Source organism: Staurois parvus, unplaced genomic scaffold (genome assembly GCF_062004578.1).
Source record: "Staurois parvus isolate SC_StPar_1 unplaced genomic scaffold, SC_StPar_1.0 ptg001081l, whole genome shotgun sequence".
Taxonomy (NCBI): Eukaryota; Metazoa; Chordata; class Amphibia; order Anura; family Ranidae; genus Staurois; species Staurois parvus.
In genome coordinates, this window is record NW_028318877.1 from 57497 (window position 1) to 74875 (window position 17379).

General features: G+C 43.6%; 1 protein-coding gene across 3 annotated transcripts in view; it reads right to left on the minus strand.

The window, feature by feature from the left end:
- LOC149440455 (semaphorin-3F-like) overlaps window positions 1-17379 on the minus strand; it is a 143840-nt gene that overhangs the window by 32851 nt on the left and 93610 nt on the right. For all 3 annotated transcript variants that reach the window (XM_089658590.1, XM_089658591.1, XM_089658592.1), the window contains 6 exons: window positions 16694-16756; window positions 15818-15937; window positions 11776-11869; window positions 10978-11097; window positions 9032-9171; window positions 7084-7198 (listed from right to left, as the gene is read on the minus strand). In XM_089658590.1, the coding sequence (XP_089514716.1) occupies window positions 7084-7198; window positions 9032-9171; window positions 10978-11097; window positions 11776-11869; window positions 15818-15937; window positions 16694-16756 (652 nt within the window). The remainder of the gene's footprint in view (window positions 1-7083; window positions 7199-9031; window positions 9172-10977; window positions 11098-11775; window positions 11870-15817; window positions 15938-16693; window positions 16757-17379) is intronic.

Genomic DNA, 17379 nt, shown 5'->3' on the forward strand with positions numbered 1-17379 from the left:
TGAAATGAGCCCCCCCTTCTCCCCACTCCTCCTGATCTCTCCATCCTATACCACCAAGCAGGCGAGGACTACACCGAGAGAAAAGACGAGGAGGGAGCTCAATGGCGTCCTCTCGCTCTCTCTAAGCCCTCAATATGGTCCTAATAAACAACTACAAAGGGCATTTCTGGGCCGGCGGAGTGAAGTGGGTAATGATATCATTGGAAGTGGATGAGTCACCCGCCCATCAAGGAGGAAGCTATTTAGCCGGTTAAGCCGGCGAGCTTATTGTATTAGAAGTGGAGGAAAGGGAGACTTAAGTTGTTGGCCAGATTTTTTTTTTTCTCAGCAATAAAATCAGCAGGAGACCCTTCCACCAGGCCGTTCATTCCAACAACAATACATTTATAAATGTGTGGACTGAATATAGTTTACGAGCGAAAAAAACTTACTTTGTAGACCTCTAAAAGCCCCGAGACTGCTCCTGGGTGCCGCCATCTTGGATGTGATGTCAGCAGCCCCAGCAGACTCAGAACCGTCATTTCGAGACTGCTCCTGGGTAACGCCATCTTGGATGTAATGTCAGCAGTCCCAGAACCGTCATTCCGAGACTGCTCCTGGGTAACGCCATCTTGGATGTAATGTCAGCAGTCCCAGAACCGTCATTCCGAGACTGCTCCTTGGTGCCGCCATCTTGGATGTGATGTCAGCAGCCCCAGTAGACTCAGAACCGTCATTGCGAGACTGTTCCTGGGTGCCGCCATCTTGGATGTAATGTCAGAAACCCCAGAACCGTCATTCCGAGACTGCTCCTGAGTGCCGCCATCTTGGATGTGATGTCAGCAGCCCCGGCAGACTCAGAACTGTCATTCCGAGACTGCTCCTGGGTGCCGCCATCTTGGATGTGATGTCAGCAGCCCCGGCAGACTCAGAACTGTCATTCCGAGACTGCTCCTGGGTGCCGCCATCTTGGATGTGATGTCAGCAGCCCCGGCAGACGCAGAACCGTCATCCCGAGACTGCTCCTGGGTGCCGCCATCTTGGATGTGATGTCAGCATCCCCAGCAGACTCAGAACCGTCATTCCGAGACTGCTCCTGGGTGCCGCCATCTTGGATGTGATGTCAGCAGCCCCAGCAGACTCTGAACCGTCATTCCGAGACTGCTCCTGGGTGCCGCCATCTTGGATGTGATGTCAGCATCCCCAGCAGACTCAGAACCGTCATTCCGAGACTGCTCCTGGGTGCCGCCATCTTGGATGTAATGTCAGCAGCCCCAGCAGATTCAGAACCGTCACTTGAGTGCCACTCTACAGCAGGGGTCTCCAAACTTTTTGAACAAAGGGCCAGTTTAATGTCCTTCAGATTTTAGGGGGGCTGGACTGTTAGCAGTGGGAATAGAAAAGACTCCATCATTGGTTTTAGTGGGAGGAATAGTGCCCCATTGTTGGTATCTTTGGAAATAAACGTGCCCCATTTTTAATATCAGTGAGAGGAAAAGTGGCCCATCATTGGTGTCAGTGGGAGGAATAGTGCCCCATCATTGGTATCAGTGGGAGGAATAGTGCCCCATCATTGGTGTCAGTGGGAGGAATAGTGTCCCATCATTGGTATCAGTGGGAGGAATAGTGCCCCATCATTGGTGTCAGTGGGAGGAATAATGCCCCATCATTGGTGTCAGTGGGAGGAATAATGCCCCATCATTGGTGTCAGTGGGAGGAACAGTACCCAATCATTGGTGTCTGTGGGAGGAATAATGTCCCATCATTGGTGTCAGTGGGAGGAATAGTGCCCCATCATTGGTGTCAGTGGGAGGAACAGTACCCAATCATTGGTGTCTGTGGGAGGAACAGTACCCAATCATTGGTGTCTGTGGGAGGAACAGTACCCAATCATTGGTGTCTGTGGGAGGAACAGTACCCAATCATTGGTGTCTGTGGGAGGAACAGTACCCAATCATTGGTGTCAGTGGGAAGAATAGTGCCCCATCTTTGGTGTCTGTGGGAGGAACAGTGCCCCATCATTGGTGTCAGTGGAAGGAACAGTGCCCTATCATTGGTGTCTGTGGGAGGAACAGTGCCCTATCATTGGTGTCAGTGGGAGGAATAGTGTCCCATCATTGGTATCAGTGGGAGGAATAGTGCCCCATCATTGGTATCAGTGGGAGGAATAGTGCCCCATCATTGGTGTCAGTGGGAGGAATAGTGTCCCATCATTGGTATCAGTGGGAGGAATAGTGCCCCATCATTGTGTCAGTGGGAGGAATAGTGCCCCATCATTGGTGTCAGTGGGAGGAATAGTGCCCCATCATTGGTGTCAGTGGGAGGAATAGTGCCCCATCATTGGTGTCAATGGGAGGAATAGTGCCCCATCATTGGTGTCTGTGGAGGAATAGTGCCCCATCATTGGTGTCTGTGGGAGGAATAGTGCCCCATCATTGGTGTCAGAGGAAGGAACAGTGCCCTATCATTGGTGTCAGTGGAAGGAACAGTGCCCCATCATTGGTGTCTGTGGGAGGAACGGCGCCCCATCATTGGTGGCAGTGGGAGGAACAGTGCCCCATCATTGGTGTCAGTGGAAGGAACAGTGCCCCATCATTGGTGTCTGTAGGAGGAACAGTGCCCCATCATTGGTGTCAGTGGGAGGAACAGTGCCTCATCATTGGTGTCTGTGGGAGGAACAGTGCCCCATCATTGGTGTCAGTGGGAGGAATAGTGCCCCATCCTTGGTATCAGTGGGAGGAATAGTGCTCCATCATTGGTGTCAGAGGAAGGAACAGTGCCCCATCATTGGTGTCAGTGGGAGGAATGGCGGCCCATCATTGGTGGCAGTGGGAAGAATGGTACCTCAAGAGCCAGATAAAAGCAAGCAAAGGGCCACGTTCGGCCCCCAGGCCACAGTTTGGAGACCACGGCTCTATGGCATCATTTCTCAGGCAACCTTTAAAAGTATGCAAAATCTTGAGGGCCCCCCCCCCCCCCCCCAAATCTAAAATGTAGAAAATGTGAATGTTACTTATCAAACTGAGCCAGGGATGATACACACAACCACCTATATGGAATTAAATTTACATCATAGGTTCTCCATTACATCAGAAGCCCCCATCCCCTTCACATCATAGGTCCCACATAACACGTGCCCCTTACATTGGGGGTCAGTGGGAAGAATGTCCCTTACATTGGTGACCAGTGGGAAGAATGTCCCTTACATTGGGGGTCAGTGGGAAGAATGCCCCTTACATTGGTGATCAGTGGGAGGGATGTCCCTTACATTGGGGATCCGTGGGAAGAATGTCCCTTACATTGGTGGTCAGTGGGAAGAATGTCCCTTACATTGGTGATCAGTGGGAAGAATGTCCCTTACATTGGTGGTCAGTGGGAAGAATGTCCCTTACATTGGTGGTCAGTGGGAAGAATGTCCCTTACATTGGTGGTCAGTGGGAAGAATGTCCCTTACATTGGAGGTCAGTGGGAAGAATGTCCCTTACATTGGAGGTCAGTGGGAAGAATGTCCCTACATTGGTGGTCAGTGGGAAGAATGCCCCTTACATTGGTGGTCAGTGGGAAGAATGTCCCTTACATTGGTGATCAGTGGGAAAAATGTCCCACCTATATGGAATTAAATTTACATCATAGGTTCTCCATTACATCAGAAGCCCCCATCCCCTTCACATCATAGGTCCCACATAACACGTGCCCCTTACATTGGGGGTCAGTGGGAAGAATGTCCCTTACATTGGGGGTCAGTGGGAAGAATGCTCCTTACATTGGTGGTCAGTGGGAAGAATGTCCCTTACATTGGTGATCAGTGGGAAGAATGTCCCTTACATTGGTGGTCAGTGGGAAGAATGTCCCTTACATTGGTGGTCAGTGGGAAGAATGTCCCTTACATTGGTGATCAGTGGGAAGAATGTCCCTTACATTGGGGGTCAGTGGGAAGAATGTCCCTTACATTGGTGATCAGTGGGAAGAATGTCCCTTACATTGGGGGTCAGTGGGAAGAATGTCCCTTACATTGGTGATCAGTGGGAAGAATGTCCCTTACATTGGTGATCAGTGGGAAGAATGTCCCTTACATCGGTGATCAGTGGGAAGAATGTCCCTTACATTGGTGGTCAGTGGGAAGAGTGTCCCTTACATTGGTGATCAGTGGGAAGAATGTCCCTTACATTGGTGGTCAGTGGGAAGACTGTTCCTTACATTGGTGGTCAGTGGGAAGAATGTCCCTTACATTGGAGGTCAGTGGGAAGACTGTTCCTTACATTGGTGATCAGTGGGAAGAATGCCCCTTACATTGGTGGTCAGAATGCCCCCTTACAGTCATGCCTTTGGCTCTGCCAAGTGGTGTTGGACCTGACACTATACAGGTACCATCACATAGGAGGGCGGTTGGCCACAGCTCAAGGAAAACCTGGTCACCTTTGGAGGAACCGTAGGATTCCATGGAACCCTGGTTGAGAATGGCTGCTCTACATCATGGTTTGAAGCCTTACGAAAACAGATCTCTGGAATAAGAGCTAAAGTCCCTTGTGAGAAGCTCACAGTGTGCAGCAAAATGAGAGAAGGGAGATTTAGTCCAGATGTGGAACCTGTACAACTAAGGGAAGGCTGGAGCTCAGTCTGGGAGGTCTTGCCGGAATGAAGGGACATCCCAGGAATCTGTATAGATAATAATCCCCCATTCAACTGACCATAGAAAACCCACCGGTGTACCTCCATGGTCTTCAAAATTGAAGGATCTGTGTTACTACTCTGCTTCTTCGGGGATGTACATGTATTGTTCTTACGCTGTTTATTAAGTATCTTCGTCACTCATCTGTGTTCAGCTGGGGGCCCCCAGGCAGGTTTCACCCCGGCATCTCTCTGTGGCTGTACAGTCAATTAAAGAGCAGAAGTGATGGTGCGGGCAGCACGCTCGGGGCCTTCTCAGGCAAGATCCATTTTGCCTCGTCGGCGGCTTCTGGCATGACAGAACGAGGCCGACAAACACGTTGAGCAAATCGTGTTAATTCGTTATTTCTTGAACGGAAACAACAGCGGTTGTGACCTCAGAGCAATGTCACCTCTACAGAAGGAGGCCGCAGATGCTGCACCGGGGGGTGGGGGGTGGGGGGGAAGGTCCTGTCGTTGGCTCTGCCAGGTTCCAAGTCCATTAACTCCATCGTAACCAGCGACAGCTGAGATGTAAGCTGGCAGCCTCAGTGCTGACTGTGAATGTGTTGTAGAAGTGGTCAACGATGGGGCACTATTCTTCACTGACACCACAGATGGGGCACTATTCCTCCCACTGACACCACAGATGGGGCACTATTCTTCACTGACACCACAGATGGGACACTAGTCTTCACTGACACCACAGATGAGGCACTATTCTCCCTCTGACACCAATGATGGGGCACTATTCCTCCCACTGACACCAATGATGGGGCACTATTCCTCCCACTGACACCAATGATGGGGCACTATTCCTCCCACTGACACCAATGATGGGGCACTATTCCTCCCACTGACACCAATGATGGGGCACCATTCCTCCCACTGACACCAATGATAGGGCACTATTCCTCCCACTGACACCAATGATGGGGCACTATTCCTCCCACTGACACCAATGATGGGGCACTATTCCTCCCACTGATACCAATGATGGGGCACTATTCCTCTCACTGATACCAATGATGAGGCACTATTCCTTCCACTGACACCAATGATGGGGCACTATTCTTCTACTAACACCAATGATGGGGCACTATTCCTCCCACTGACACCAATGATGGGGCACTATTCCTCCCACTGACACCAATGATGGGGCACTATTCCTCCCACTGACACCAATGATGGGACACTATTCCTCCCTCTGACACCAATGATGGGGCACTATTCCTCCCACTGACACCAATGATGGGGCACTATTCCTCCCTCTGACACCAATGATGGGACACTATTCCTCCCACTGACACCAATGAAGGGACACTATTCCTCCCACTGACACCAATGATGGGGCACTATTCCTCCCACTGACACCAATGATGGGGCACTATTCCTCCCACTGATACCAATGATGGGGCACTGTCCCACTGACACCAATGATGGGGCACTATTCCTCCCACTGACACCAATGATGGGGCACTATTCCTCCCACTGACACCAATGATGGGGCACTAATCTTCCCACTGACACCAATGATGGGGCACTATTCCTCCCACTGACACCAATGATGGGGCACTATTCCTCCCACTGACACCAACGATGGGGCACTATTCCTCCCACTGACACCAATGATGGGGCACTATTCCTCCCACTGACACCAATGATGGGGCACTATTCCTCCCACTGACACCAATGATGGGGCACTATTGCTCCTCCTACTCACCACAGGGGTGTTATCTATTTTTATTTTACTTCCACTAACCACCACTACTATTTCCAATGGCAACAGTCCGGCCCCTCCAAAGTATGAAGGAGAGTAAACTGGGCCCTTTGTTTAGAAAGTCTGGAGACCCCTGGTATAGACCAACCTTTCATGACCTTTTTAATGTGAAGAAACTCTTGAAACAACTCTCAGGGAAGCCTTGCTGTAGCTCCCGGCACAATAGCATGGTGGTCAGTGGGAATGCCCACCTTACTGACAGCTAGAAAGACCATCGGTGTCACTGGTAACTCACCTGAGAAACTGCTCACTGCACAAAGAAGCTCTAGCAACTCCTGAGGAACCCTAGAGCTCCACGGAACCCTGGCTGAGAATGGATGTTCTAGACTTTATGGGACTTTACATGAGATGTACTTCGCTTAAGAAGATCTTCACTGGAGCAGGCACCCTTAGGTTCATGTACATACCTTCCACTCCTTCTGTTGGTGCCCCTCCAAGAATCCCTGGAACTTACACAGCACCAAGGATTCAGTCTCCTTACCCAAACATGCCAGTGCTTGGCTTGGCCATTGGATGCTCCAGCACCCAGGACAGCCTTGTTGGAGGCAGAACCCTATGCTCCCCGATATCTGGAAGTAACGGGCTGATCTTGGGGCCTCTGGCAGGCAGCAGGGGAGGAAGCTGAGGACGAGTACAAGCACCAGGCAGGTATAATGTACAGTGTTAGGTGTACTCACGCAGTTGGTCGAATGATGTCTCAACTCCATCCGGACCAGTGACGGAGCAAACCAATCTCGCTTTGAGGAAGGAGGTCCACTTTCCAACTAGGGAGCGCATCCCACCCTCGTCATTCTACAAGAATGAAAAAATATTGACATTAATTGTATTAATTGCCTACCCACCCCCTGCATCCAAGAGACGTTCAACTCAAGAGCCAAATGTCTGGGTCTTCCAATGAGGTCCACATCTAGTCCAAGAACCAAAGGACGACCTACTGGTTCAAAGGGGGTAATTTGGTGGACTACTCAAAATAGAGATCCACCTCCACTGAGGTCCACATCTAGTCCAAGAACCAACGGGTGACCTACTGGTTCAAAGGAGGTAATTTGGTGGACTACTCAAAACAGGAACTGAGGAGTTCTTCAAAAAACTCAAACACAATGTTAGAACACAAAATACCAAAGGTTCTGTCTATTGCCTACCCACCCCATGCATCTAACAGACTTTCAAGAACAAAATGTCTGGGTCTTCTATTGAGGTCCACATCTAGTCCCAGAACCAAAGGGTGGCCCACTGGTTCAAAGGCGTTGGATTTGGTGGACTACTCAAAATAGAGATCCACCTCCACTGAGGTCCACATCTAGCCCCAGAACCAAAGGGTGGCCCACTGGTTCAAAGGCGTTGGATTTGGTGAACCCACTCAAAATAGAGATCCACCTCCACTGAGGTCCACATCTAGTCCCAGAACCAAAGGGTGGCCCACTGGTTCAAAGGCGTTGGATTTGGTGAACTACTCAAAATAGAGATCCACCTCCACTGAGGTCCACATCTAGTCCCAGAACCAAAGGGTGGCCCACTGGTTCAAAGGGGGTGGATTTGGTGAACTACTCAAAATAGAGATCCACCTCCATTGAGGTCCACATCTAGTCCCAGAACCAAAGGGTGGCCCACTGGTTCAAAGGGGGTAGATTTGGTGGACTACTCATAATAGAGGTCCACCTCCATTGAGGTCCACATCTAGTCCCAGAACCAAAGGGTGACCCACTGGTTCAAAGGGGGTGGATTTGGTGGACTACTCATAATAGAGATCCAACTGCACTGAGGTCAAAATCTAGTCCCAGAACCAAAGGGTAACCTACTGGTTCAAAGGGGGTGGATTTGGTGGATATAGTGAATGCGGGGTCTGGGGAGACCAGATATAGTGAATGCGGGGTCCGGAGAGACCAGATAAAGTGAATGCAGGGTCCGGGGAGAGCGGATATAGTGAATGCAGGGTCCGGGGAGAGCGGATATAGTGAATGCGGGGTCCGGGGAGAGCGGATATAGTGAATGCGGGGTCCGGGGAGAGCGGATATAGTGAATGCGGGGTCCGGGGAGAGCGGATATAGTGAATGCGGGGTCCGGGGAGAGCGGATATAGTGAATGCGGGGTCCGGGGAGAGCGGATGTAGTGAATGCGGGGTCCGGGGAGAGCGGATATAGTAACTGCGGGGTTCGGGGAGAGCGGATATAGTGAATGCGGGGTCCGGGGAGAGCGGATATAGTGAATGCGGGGTCCGGGGAGAGCGGATATAGTGAATGCGGGGTCCGGGGAGAGCGGATATAGTGAATGCGGGGTCCGGGGAGAGCGGATATAGTGAATGCGGGGTCCGGGGAGAGCGGATATAGTGAATGCGGGGTCCGGGGAGAGCGGATATAGTGAATGCGGGGTCCGGGGAGAGCGGATATAGTGAATGCGGGGTCCGGGGAGAGCGGATATAGTGAATGCGGGGTCCGGGGAGAGCGGATATAGTGAATGCGGGGTCCGGGGAGAGCGGATATAGTGAATGCGGGGTCCGGGGAGAGCGGATATAGTGAATGCCGTGTCCGGGGAGAGCGGATTTGTGAATGGAAGGTTGTATTCAGTCTGGAGGATGGAAACAAAAAGAATGGCAATGAATGAACACAGACCACGAATGCTTCTCACCAAACATATCCGGGCGATCCGAGACACGACGGCCGGCCCGTTCTCCCCCTCCAGGCTCCGCTCCCGGAACAAGAGGTACAGTTTGTCATCCTCTCTAAAGCTGCTCTCCGGGACCACCAGGGAGCCCACAAACACGGGATCTGGAGGTGAAAGGAGACGTCACAGACAGTCCTCGCCTGCTTTGTGACAATGTTTCGCTGCCATCCAGGACTGCCTGACTACCCTCTACTTGCTGCCTGCCTTGACCTCTGCTTGTACCTGACTACTCTCTCATCTACTGCCTTGTCTGCAGCCTACTCCTTGCTGCCCCGGATTGCCTGACCACCCTATACTTGCTGCCTGCCTCGACCTCTGCTTGTACCTGACTACTCTCTCATCTACTGCCTTGTCTGCAGCCTACTCCTTGCTGCCCCGGATTGCCTGACCACCCTATACTTGCTGCCTGCCTCGACCCCTGCTTATACCCGACCACTCTTACCTACTGCCTTGTCTGCAGCCTGACTACTCTCTACGTTACTTGCCAGCTGTCAAGACCCCTGCTTGTACCGGACTACTCTCTTGCCTACTCATTTCTATCCTGGACTGCCTGACGAATCTTATACTTGCTGCCTGCCTTGACCTCTGCTTGTACCCAACTTCTCCCTTTTCTACTGCCTTGTCAACTGCCTACTCGTGGTCCCAGACTGCCTGACTACCTTACACTTGCCACAAGACTTGACCCCGGCTTGTACCCATCTACTGCCTTGTCTGCTGCCTACTCATTGCCATCCCGGACTGCCTGACTACCCTCTACTTGCTGCCTGCCTCGACCTGGCTTGTACCTGACTACTCTCATCTACTGCCTTGTCTGCTGCCTACTCATTGGTATCTTGAACTGCCTGACTACTCTCTACTTGCCGCCTGCCAAGGCTCCTGCTTTTTCCCGACTACTGTCCTCTACTCATTGCCATCCCAGACTGCCTGACTACCCTACACTTGCTGCCTGCCTTGACCCCACTGACTACTCTCTCATCTACTGCCTGGCCTACTGCTTACTCATTGCCATCCCGACCTGCCTACCCTTCTACTTGCTGCCTGCCAAGGCTCCTGCTTGTACCCGACTACTATCGCCTACTTATTGCTATCCCAGACTGCCTGATTACCCTCTACTTGCCGCCTGCCTCGACCCCACTTGCACCTGACTACTCTCATCTACTGCCTTGCCTGCTGTCTACTCATTGCCATCTTGAACCACCTGACTACTCTCTACTTGCCGCCTTCCATGCTTGTACCTGACTACTCTCATCTACTCATTGCCATCCCAGACTGCCTGACTACCCTACATTTGCTGCCTGCCTTGACCCCACTGACTACTCTCTCATCTACTGCCTTGCCTGTTGCTTATTCATTGCCGTCCCGACCTGCCTGCCTCGACCCCACTTGCACCTGACTACTCTCATCTACTGCCTTGCCTGCTGTCTACTCATTGCCATCTTGAACCGCCTGACTACTCTCTACTTGCCGCCTTCCATGCTTGTACCTGACTACTCTCATCTACTCATTGCCATCCCAGACTGCCTGACTACCCTACATTTGCTGCCTGCCTTGACCCCACTGACTACTCTCTCATCTACTGCCTTGCCTGTTGCTTATTCATTGCCGTCCCGACCTGCCTGCCTCGACCCCACTTGCACCTGACTACTCTCATCTACTGCCTTGCCTGCTGTCTACTCATTGCCATCTTGAACCGCCTGACTACTCTCTACTTGCCGCCTGCCAAGGCTCCTGCTTGTTCCCGACTACTATCGTCTACTCATTGCCATCCAGGACTGTCTGACTACCCTCTACTTGCTGCCTGCCTGGACCCACGCTTGCCCCCGTCTCCTCCCTCTAGTCTCCCAGACTTTGTTTTCTTTCTACAATGGATATAATGTAAAGCGGTCTCTATCCGACAGGCGGCGCCTTACCATTCAACCATCGAGAGTCGTACTGCTCGGTCCTGATTGGAGGTTTGTTGCCCATTGTGCGGAATATGGCGGAATCTGTCCCCATGTAATCCACCTGGACTCCGGCATACAGAACCCCATCTGTACGGAAAAATAAATAAATGACCGCAGGCTGGATTTTAAACAGAGCTGGATACCCACATGGAAGAAAAATATATTTGAAATATTCCAATTTTGGCCGTATTCAATATATTTCAATTAAAATATATATATATATATTTTTTTTTTAATTTAAATATATTGAATATGGCCAAAATTGTAGCATTTTAAAAATATATATTTTTTAAATATATTCAGATTTTTTTTAACATATAAAAAAGTAATTTTAATATATATATATATATATATATATATATATATATATATAAACATTTTTTATTGAAATATATTTTGAAATATATTGAATATGGCCAAAATTGTAGCATTTCAAATATACGTCAATATATTTGGGAAGAATATTTAAAAAATATACTTCAAATATACTTTAAAAATATATATTTTTAAAATATATTCTTCAGTTTTTTGTTATCATATAAAAAAGTCATTTTAATATATATTTTTACATGTGTTTGTAAATGAATTCCAAAAATGTAGATTTGTATTTTTAAAGATGTACAGTATATTTGAAATGTGTTTTTAAAAATATTTTTCAATTTCAATTTTATTAATGAATTAATTTTTTTATTATTTATTAGTCAGTCGGCCCGATACTTGGGGCAATATAGTGTGTGTCACGTATGTAGAGCCCATAGAACACACCTATGATGGTCGCCATGTTTTCTTGCTTGGGGTCATAGGGGCACCTCCCCTTCCCAGACTCGTGGGACCCGGAGATGATCCTGAACACATAGTCCTAAGAGGAGAAGGAAGAAACCATTACAAGTCCGCGGAGATATCAGAATAAAAGGAAAAATTATTTCATCTCTCCAGCTATAAAGGAGAAAAGTCCCCCCCGACTTTCCTGACACTTGCAGCCTCCCGTCTGCCTTCTGGGGGTCTTGTCGGGTTGTACCTCTCTAAGACACCCATACAGCGACTGCATTCCATGCTAGGAAATGAACAGCAATACCATAGAAAGCCAGGGGGTGCCCACAAAAATTTACCAAAATTTGGGACCCGTGGGTCGAATCTCAGATGGTTGCCGAACTAGCCCGAGCATGTATTCACACTGGAAGAACAACCACTAAAACATCTAGTTCACTTCCAGTCCAATCACATTATTTTCCATCAAGCACCTGATCCAAACAGAAGTTTTTTTATTATTTATTTTTTACTTCAGTTTATTTATTTTGCATTATTTTATTTATTTTTATGTTAATTATTTATTTATTTTTCAACACAGATCATTACCTTTTGTTTATTTTGTATTGTTTTTCTTTTTAATTTTGTTTTTATTTTGTAATTATTTATTTTTTGTTATTTTTAATTATTTTTTCAAAACTTTTTTATTATTTCAGTTTCAATTTTATATATTTTAAAAATTATTTCTTGTTTATTTTTCAAAACAGAATTTTCGTTATTATTTTTTTCAGTTTGTTTTTCTTTTTAATTTTAATTGTATTTATATTTTGTTATTTTTAATTATTTTTTCAAAACTTTTTTATTATTTCAGTTTCAATTTTATATATTTTTAAAATTATTTCTTGTTTTTTTTTTAAAAAACTGTTTTTTTATTATTTATTTTTTCCGGTTTGTCTTTCTTTTTAATTTTAATTGTATTTATTTTTTGTTATTTTTATTTCTTTTTTAAAACTTTATTTATTATTTCAGTTTCCATTTTTATATTTTTAAAATTATTTCTAGTTTTTTTTTTCAAAACAAGTTTTGTTATTATTTATTTTTTACTTCAGTTTATTTATTTTGTATTATTTTATTTATTTTTATGTTAATTATTTCTTGTTTTTTTTTTCAACACAAATCATTACCTTTGGGTTTATTTTGTATTGTTTCTCTTTTTAATTTTAATTGTATTTATTTTTTGTTATTTTTATTTTTTCAGAACTTTTTTTATTATTTCAGTTTCAATTTTATATATTTTTAAAATTATTTCTTTTTTTTTAAACAAAAGTTTTTTTATTATTAATTTTTTCCAGTTTGTTTTTCTGTTTAATTTTAATTGTATTTATTTTTTGTTATTTTTATTTATTTTTTCAAAACTTTTTTTTACTATTTCAGTTTCAATTTTATATATTTTTAAAATTATTTCTTGTTTTTTTCTTTCAAAACAGAAGTTTTTTAACTATTTTTTTTACTTCAGTTTATTTATTTTGTATTATTTTATTTATTTTTATGTTACATATTTATCTCTTTTTTTTTCAACACAAATCATTAACTTTTTGTTTATTTTGTATTGTTTTTCTTTTTAATTTCAATTGTATTTATTTTTTGTTATTTTTATTTATTTTTTCAAAACATTTTTATTATTTCAGTTTCAATTTTAGATATTTTTAAAATATTTTTTTTTTCCAAAACAAGTTTTTTTTATTATTTATTTTTTACTTCAGTTTATTTTGTATTATTTTATGTATTTTATTTTATTTATTTCTTTTTTTTTCAACACAAATTATTACCTCTTGTTTATTTTGTTATGTTTTTCTTTTTAATTGTATATGTATTTATTTTTTGTTTTCTTTAATTTTTTTTTTATTATTTCAGTTTCAATTTAATATATTTTTAAAATTATTTCTTGTTTTTTTTTTCAACACAAATGATTACCTTTTGTTTATTTTGTATTTTTCTTTTTAATTTTAATTGTATTTATTTTTTGTTATTTTTTCAAAACTTTTTATTATTATTTCAGTTTCAATTTTTGATATTTTTAAAATTATTTCTTGTTTTTTTTTCCAACACAAATCATTAACTTTCTTGTTTTTAATTTTTTTTTCAAAAACAAGTTTTTTATTATTTATTTTTTTCCCAGTTTGTTTTTCATTTAATTTTTTTTATTCAAAATAATCAAAATAATAAATAAAACTTTTGTTTTGGAAAAAAAATGCCAAAAAAAGGAAATAATTTTAAAAATATATAAAATTTAAACTGAAAAAAATATTTTGAAAAATTAAATACAATTAAAATTAAAAAGAATTAAAAATAATACAAAATAAACAAAAGGTAATGATTTGTGTTAAAAAAAAAAAACAAGAAATAATTAACATAAAAATAAATAAAATACAAAATAAATAAACTGAACAATAAATAATAAAAAAATATTTTGTTTTGCAAAAATAAAAAAAACAACAAAAATAAATGAAAAACAAAATAAACATTCAAAATAAACTGGAAAAAAAACAAAAAACTTCTGTTTTGAAAAAATATAAATAAGAAATAATTTTAAAACTATATAAAATTTTAGCTGAAATAATTAAAAAAAGTTTTGAAAAAATAAATAAAAATAACAAAATATAAATACAATTAAAAAGAAATAAAAATAAAAATAACAAGAAATAATTTTAAAACTATATAAAATTGAAGCTGAAATAATTAAAAAAAAGTTTTGAAAAAATAAATAAAAATAACAAAATATAAATACAATTAAAAAGAAATAAAAATAATACAAAATAAATAAAAAGGTAATGATTTGTGTTGATAAAAAAAAAAACAAGAAATAAATAATTAACATACAAATAAATAAGATAATACAAAATAAATAAAGTGAAGTAAAAAATAAATAATAAAAAAATATTTTGTTTTGAAAAAGTAAAAAAAACTAAATTAAATGAAAAACAAAATAAAAATACAAAGTAAACTGGAAAAAAATAAATAATAAAAAAACTTCTGTTTTTGGAAAAAATATAAATAAGAAATTAAATGAAAAATAAAATAAACAAAATAAACTAAAATCCAAGTATATTTAAAAAAAAAAAAAAAATTATTTATATATATAAAATTAAAAATAATAAAAAAAAATTAAGCCCTACAATGTGTGACATCGGCTTTCTGTATGTGTCTTATAAGCTGTCACATGACCTGAAATAACTGTAGGTTGTCCTGGAAACACGAATACAAAGCAATAAAAAAAGAAGAAAAATACTCCGACTTTAATTGAATAAAAACATTTTCTGTTTTTTTGGGATATTTTTGAGATGTTTCCAGTTAGGCGCAGTGAACTCGGAGGCAGTGAGCGGCTTCCCCTGCAGTGACGATAGTTGCCCACACGGTGGCAGTATATAATCTGACCTGGACACAGCCAAAGGGAAGCGCGGCAAAAAAAAAAAAAAAAGTGTCTGTGAAAAGCAACACATTGCTGGGATCGCTGTTCTCTGCTTCTTTGAATATCAATGCTGCTCTCGCCCCATGTATGTAGAATGTATGTACAACCAATGTTACTAACACACACGCAAAGCTTTCGCATGTCTCTGGCTGGCAGGGAATGCTGGAACTTATAGTGGCTCCTTGGCTGGTGGGCCGCAGGCTATCAGAGGAGGGTCGCAGGCTATCAGCGGAGGGTCGCAGGCTATCAGCGGAGGGCCGCAGGCTATCAGCGGAGGGTCAAAGGCTATCAGTGGAGGGTACCAGGCTATCAGCGGAGGGTCGCAGTCTATCAGCGGAGGGTCAAAGGCTATCAGTGGAGGGTACCAGGCTACATGCACACGTTTTCTGGCCTCTGAAGAGCGATCTGCATTTGGAACACTTTTCAGAGTGCACTGAACTCCTGCATATGAACCCCTAGAACCTGGCACTAGTGCGCGCTCCATGCGGCTGAGGAGGCAGCCCCAGTCTCCTGAATGCGTTGAGATGAAGAGGAAACGTTGTGGATGGCGTAGCGCCCCCCTCCAGGATGGTGTTGGGTCGGGGGACTTACCTCTGATCTCCAGCCCCGGTAGATGAGGGTGCACTGCGGCTGGTACGCTCCGGTTCCGCACGCGTAAAGGTGAGTTCGGTTCAGCGGCTGAATGACACGCAGATAATTGGCGCACTCGTCCTGCGGAGACACGCGTGTTAGAGGGGGAAAGTCTCTGCGACCGGACAGGTTTGGTCAGGTGAGACGGGTCCCAGCTGGGGGTGGTTTACAGGACAATCAGCAGAATCAGGACAATCGATCAGCACAATCAGGACATTACAGGACAATCAGCACATTACGGGACAATCAGGACATTACGGGACAATCAGGACATTACGGGACAATCAGCACATTACGGGACAATCAGCACATTACAGGACAATCAGCACATTACAGGACAATCAGCACATTTCAGGACAATCAGCACATTACAGGACAATCAGGACATTACAGGACAATCAGGACATTACAGGACAATCAATCAGCACAATCAGGACATTACAGGACAATCAGGACAATCAGCACATTACGGGACAATCAGGACATTACGGGACAATCAGGACATTACGGGACAATCAGGACATTACGGGACAATCAGCAGATTACGGGACAATCAGGACATTACGGGACAATCAGCACATTACGGAACAATCAGCACATTACAGGACAATCAGCACATTACAGGACAATCAGGACATTACAGGACAATCAGCACATTACGGGACAATCAGCACATTACAGGACAATCAGGACAATCAGGACATTACAGGACAATCAGCACATTACAGGACAATCAGCACATTACAGGACAATCAGGACATTTCAGGACAATCAGGACATTACAGGACAATCAGGACTTCACCCCGAGTATCAGAAGGGACAGAATCCTGTACTCACTGCGCGTCCTCTGCCCGCCATCAGACATTCCTTCTGCCGGTTGGGGGCGGCCGGCCAATGGATCTGATGAGGAAACAGAGCGCCGTCACTAATGATCCCACAACACTCACATGGAAACAACACGCCAGACGGACCAATCCCAGAGGTGCTGCAATCATGGAGGGAGGCATCATCCTTCATACCAGCCGGTCCGCCCGCTCACATGCAGCAAGGATCCTCTCAGTGGGGGACTCAAAACATAACAAAACACAAAAGGAGCGCCAAACCGAATGATGAGTCCAGAGCAGCCCATAATATCATCACATTCCGGGGGTCACCGCACCCCCCTTCACTGGATGTGGGGGGAGGGGAGGGGGGACCCCGAAACGCGTTGGCTCTTCTATGTGATGACACGGACTCATCATTTAGTTTGGCTCTTTTTTTGGTGCTTTTTAGTTTTCAGTTATAGACCGCGAGGAGCGATAATATCATTATTATTAACAATATTTTATTAAATATGATATTTTTTATTATTAGTAGTAGAAGTACTATAATTATATTTATCATTATTAAGAATATTTTATTAAATATATTTTTTATTATGATTATATTATTTTATTAAATAAGATATTTTTTATTATTATTAGTAGTAGTAGTAGTAGTACTATAATTATATTTATCATTATTATTATTAACAATATTTTATT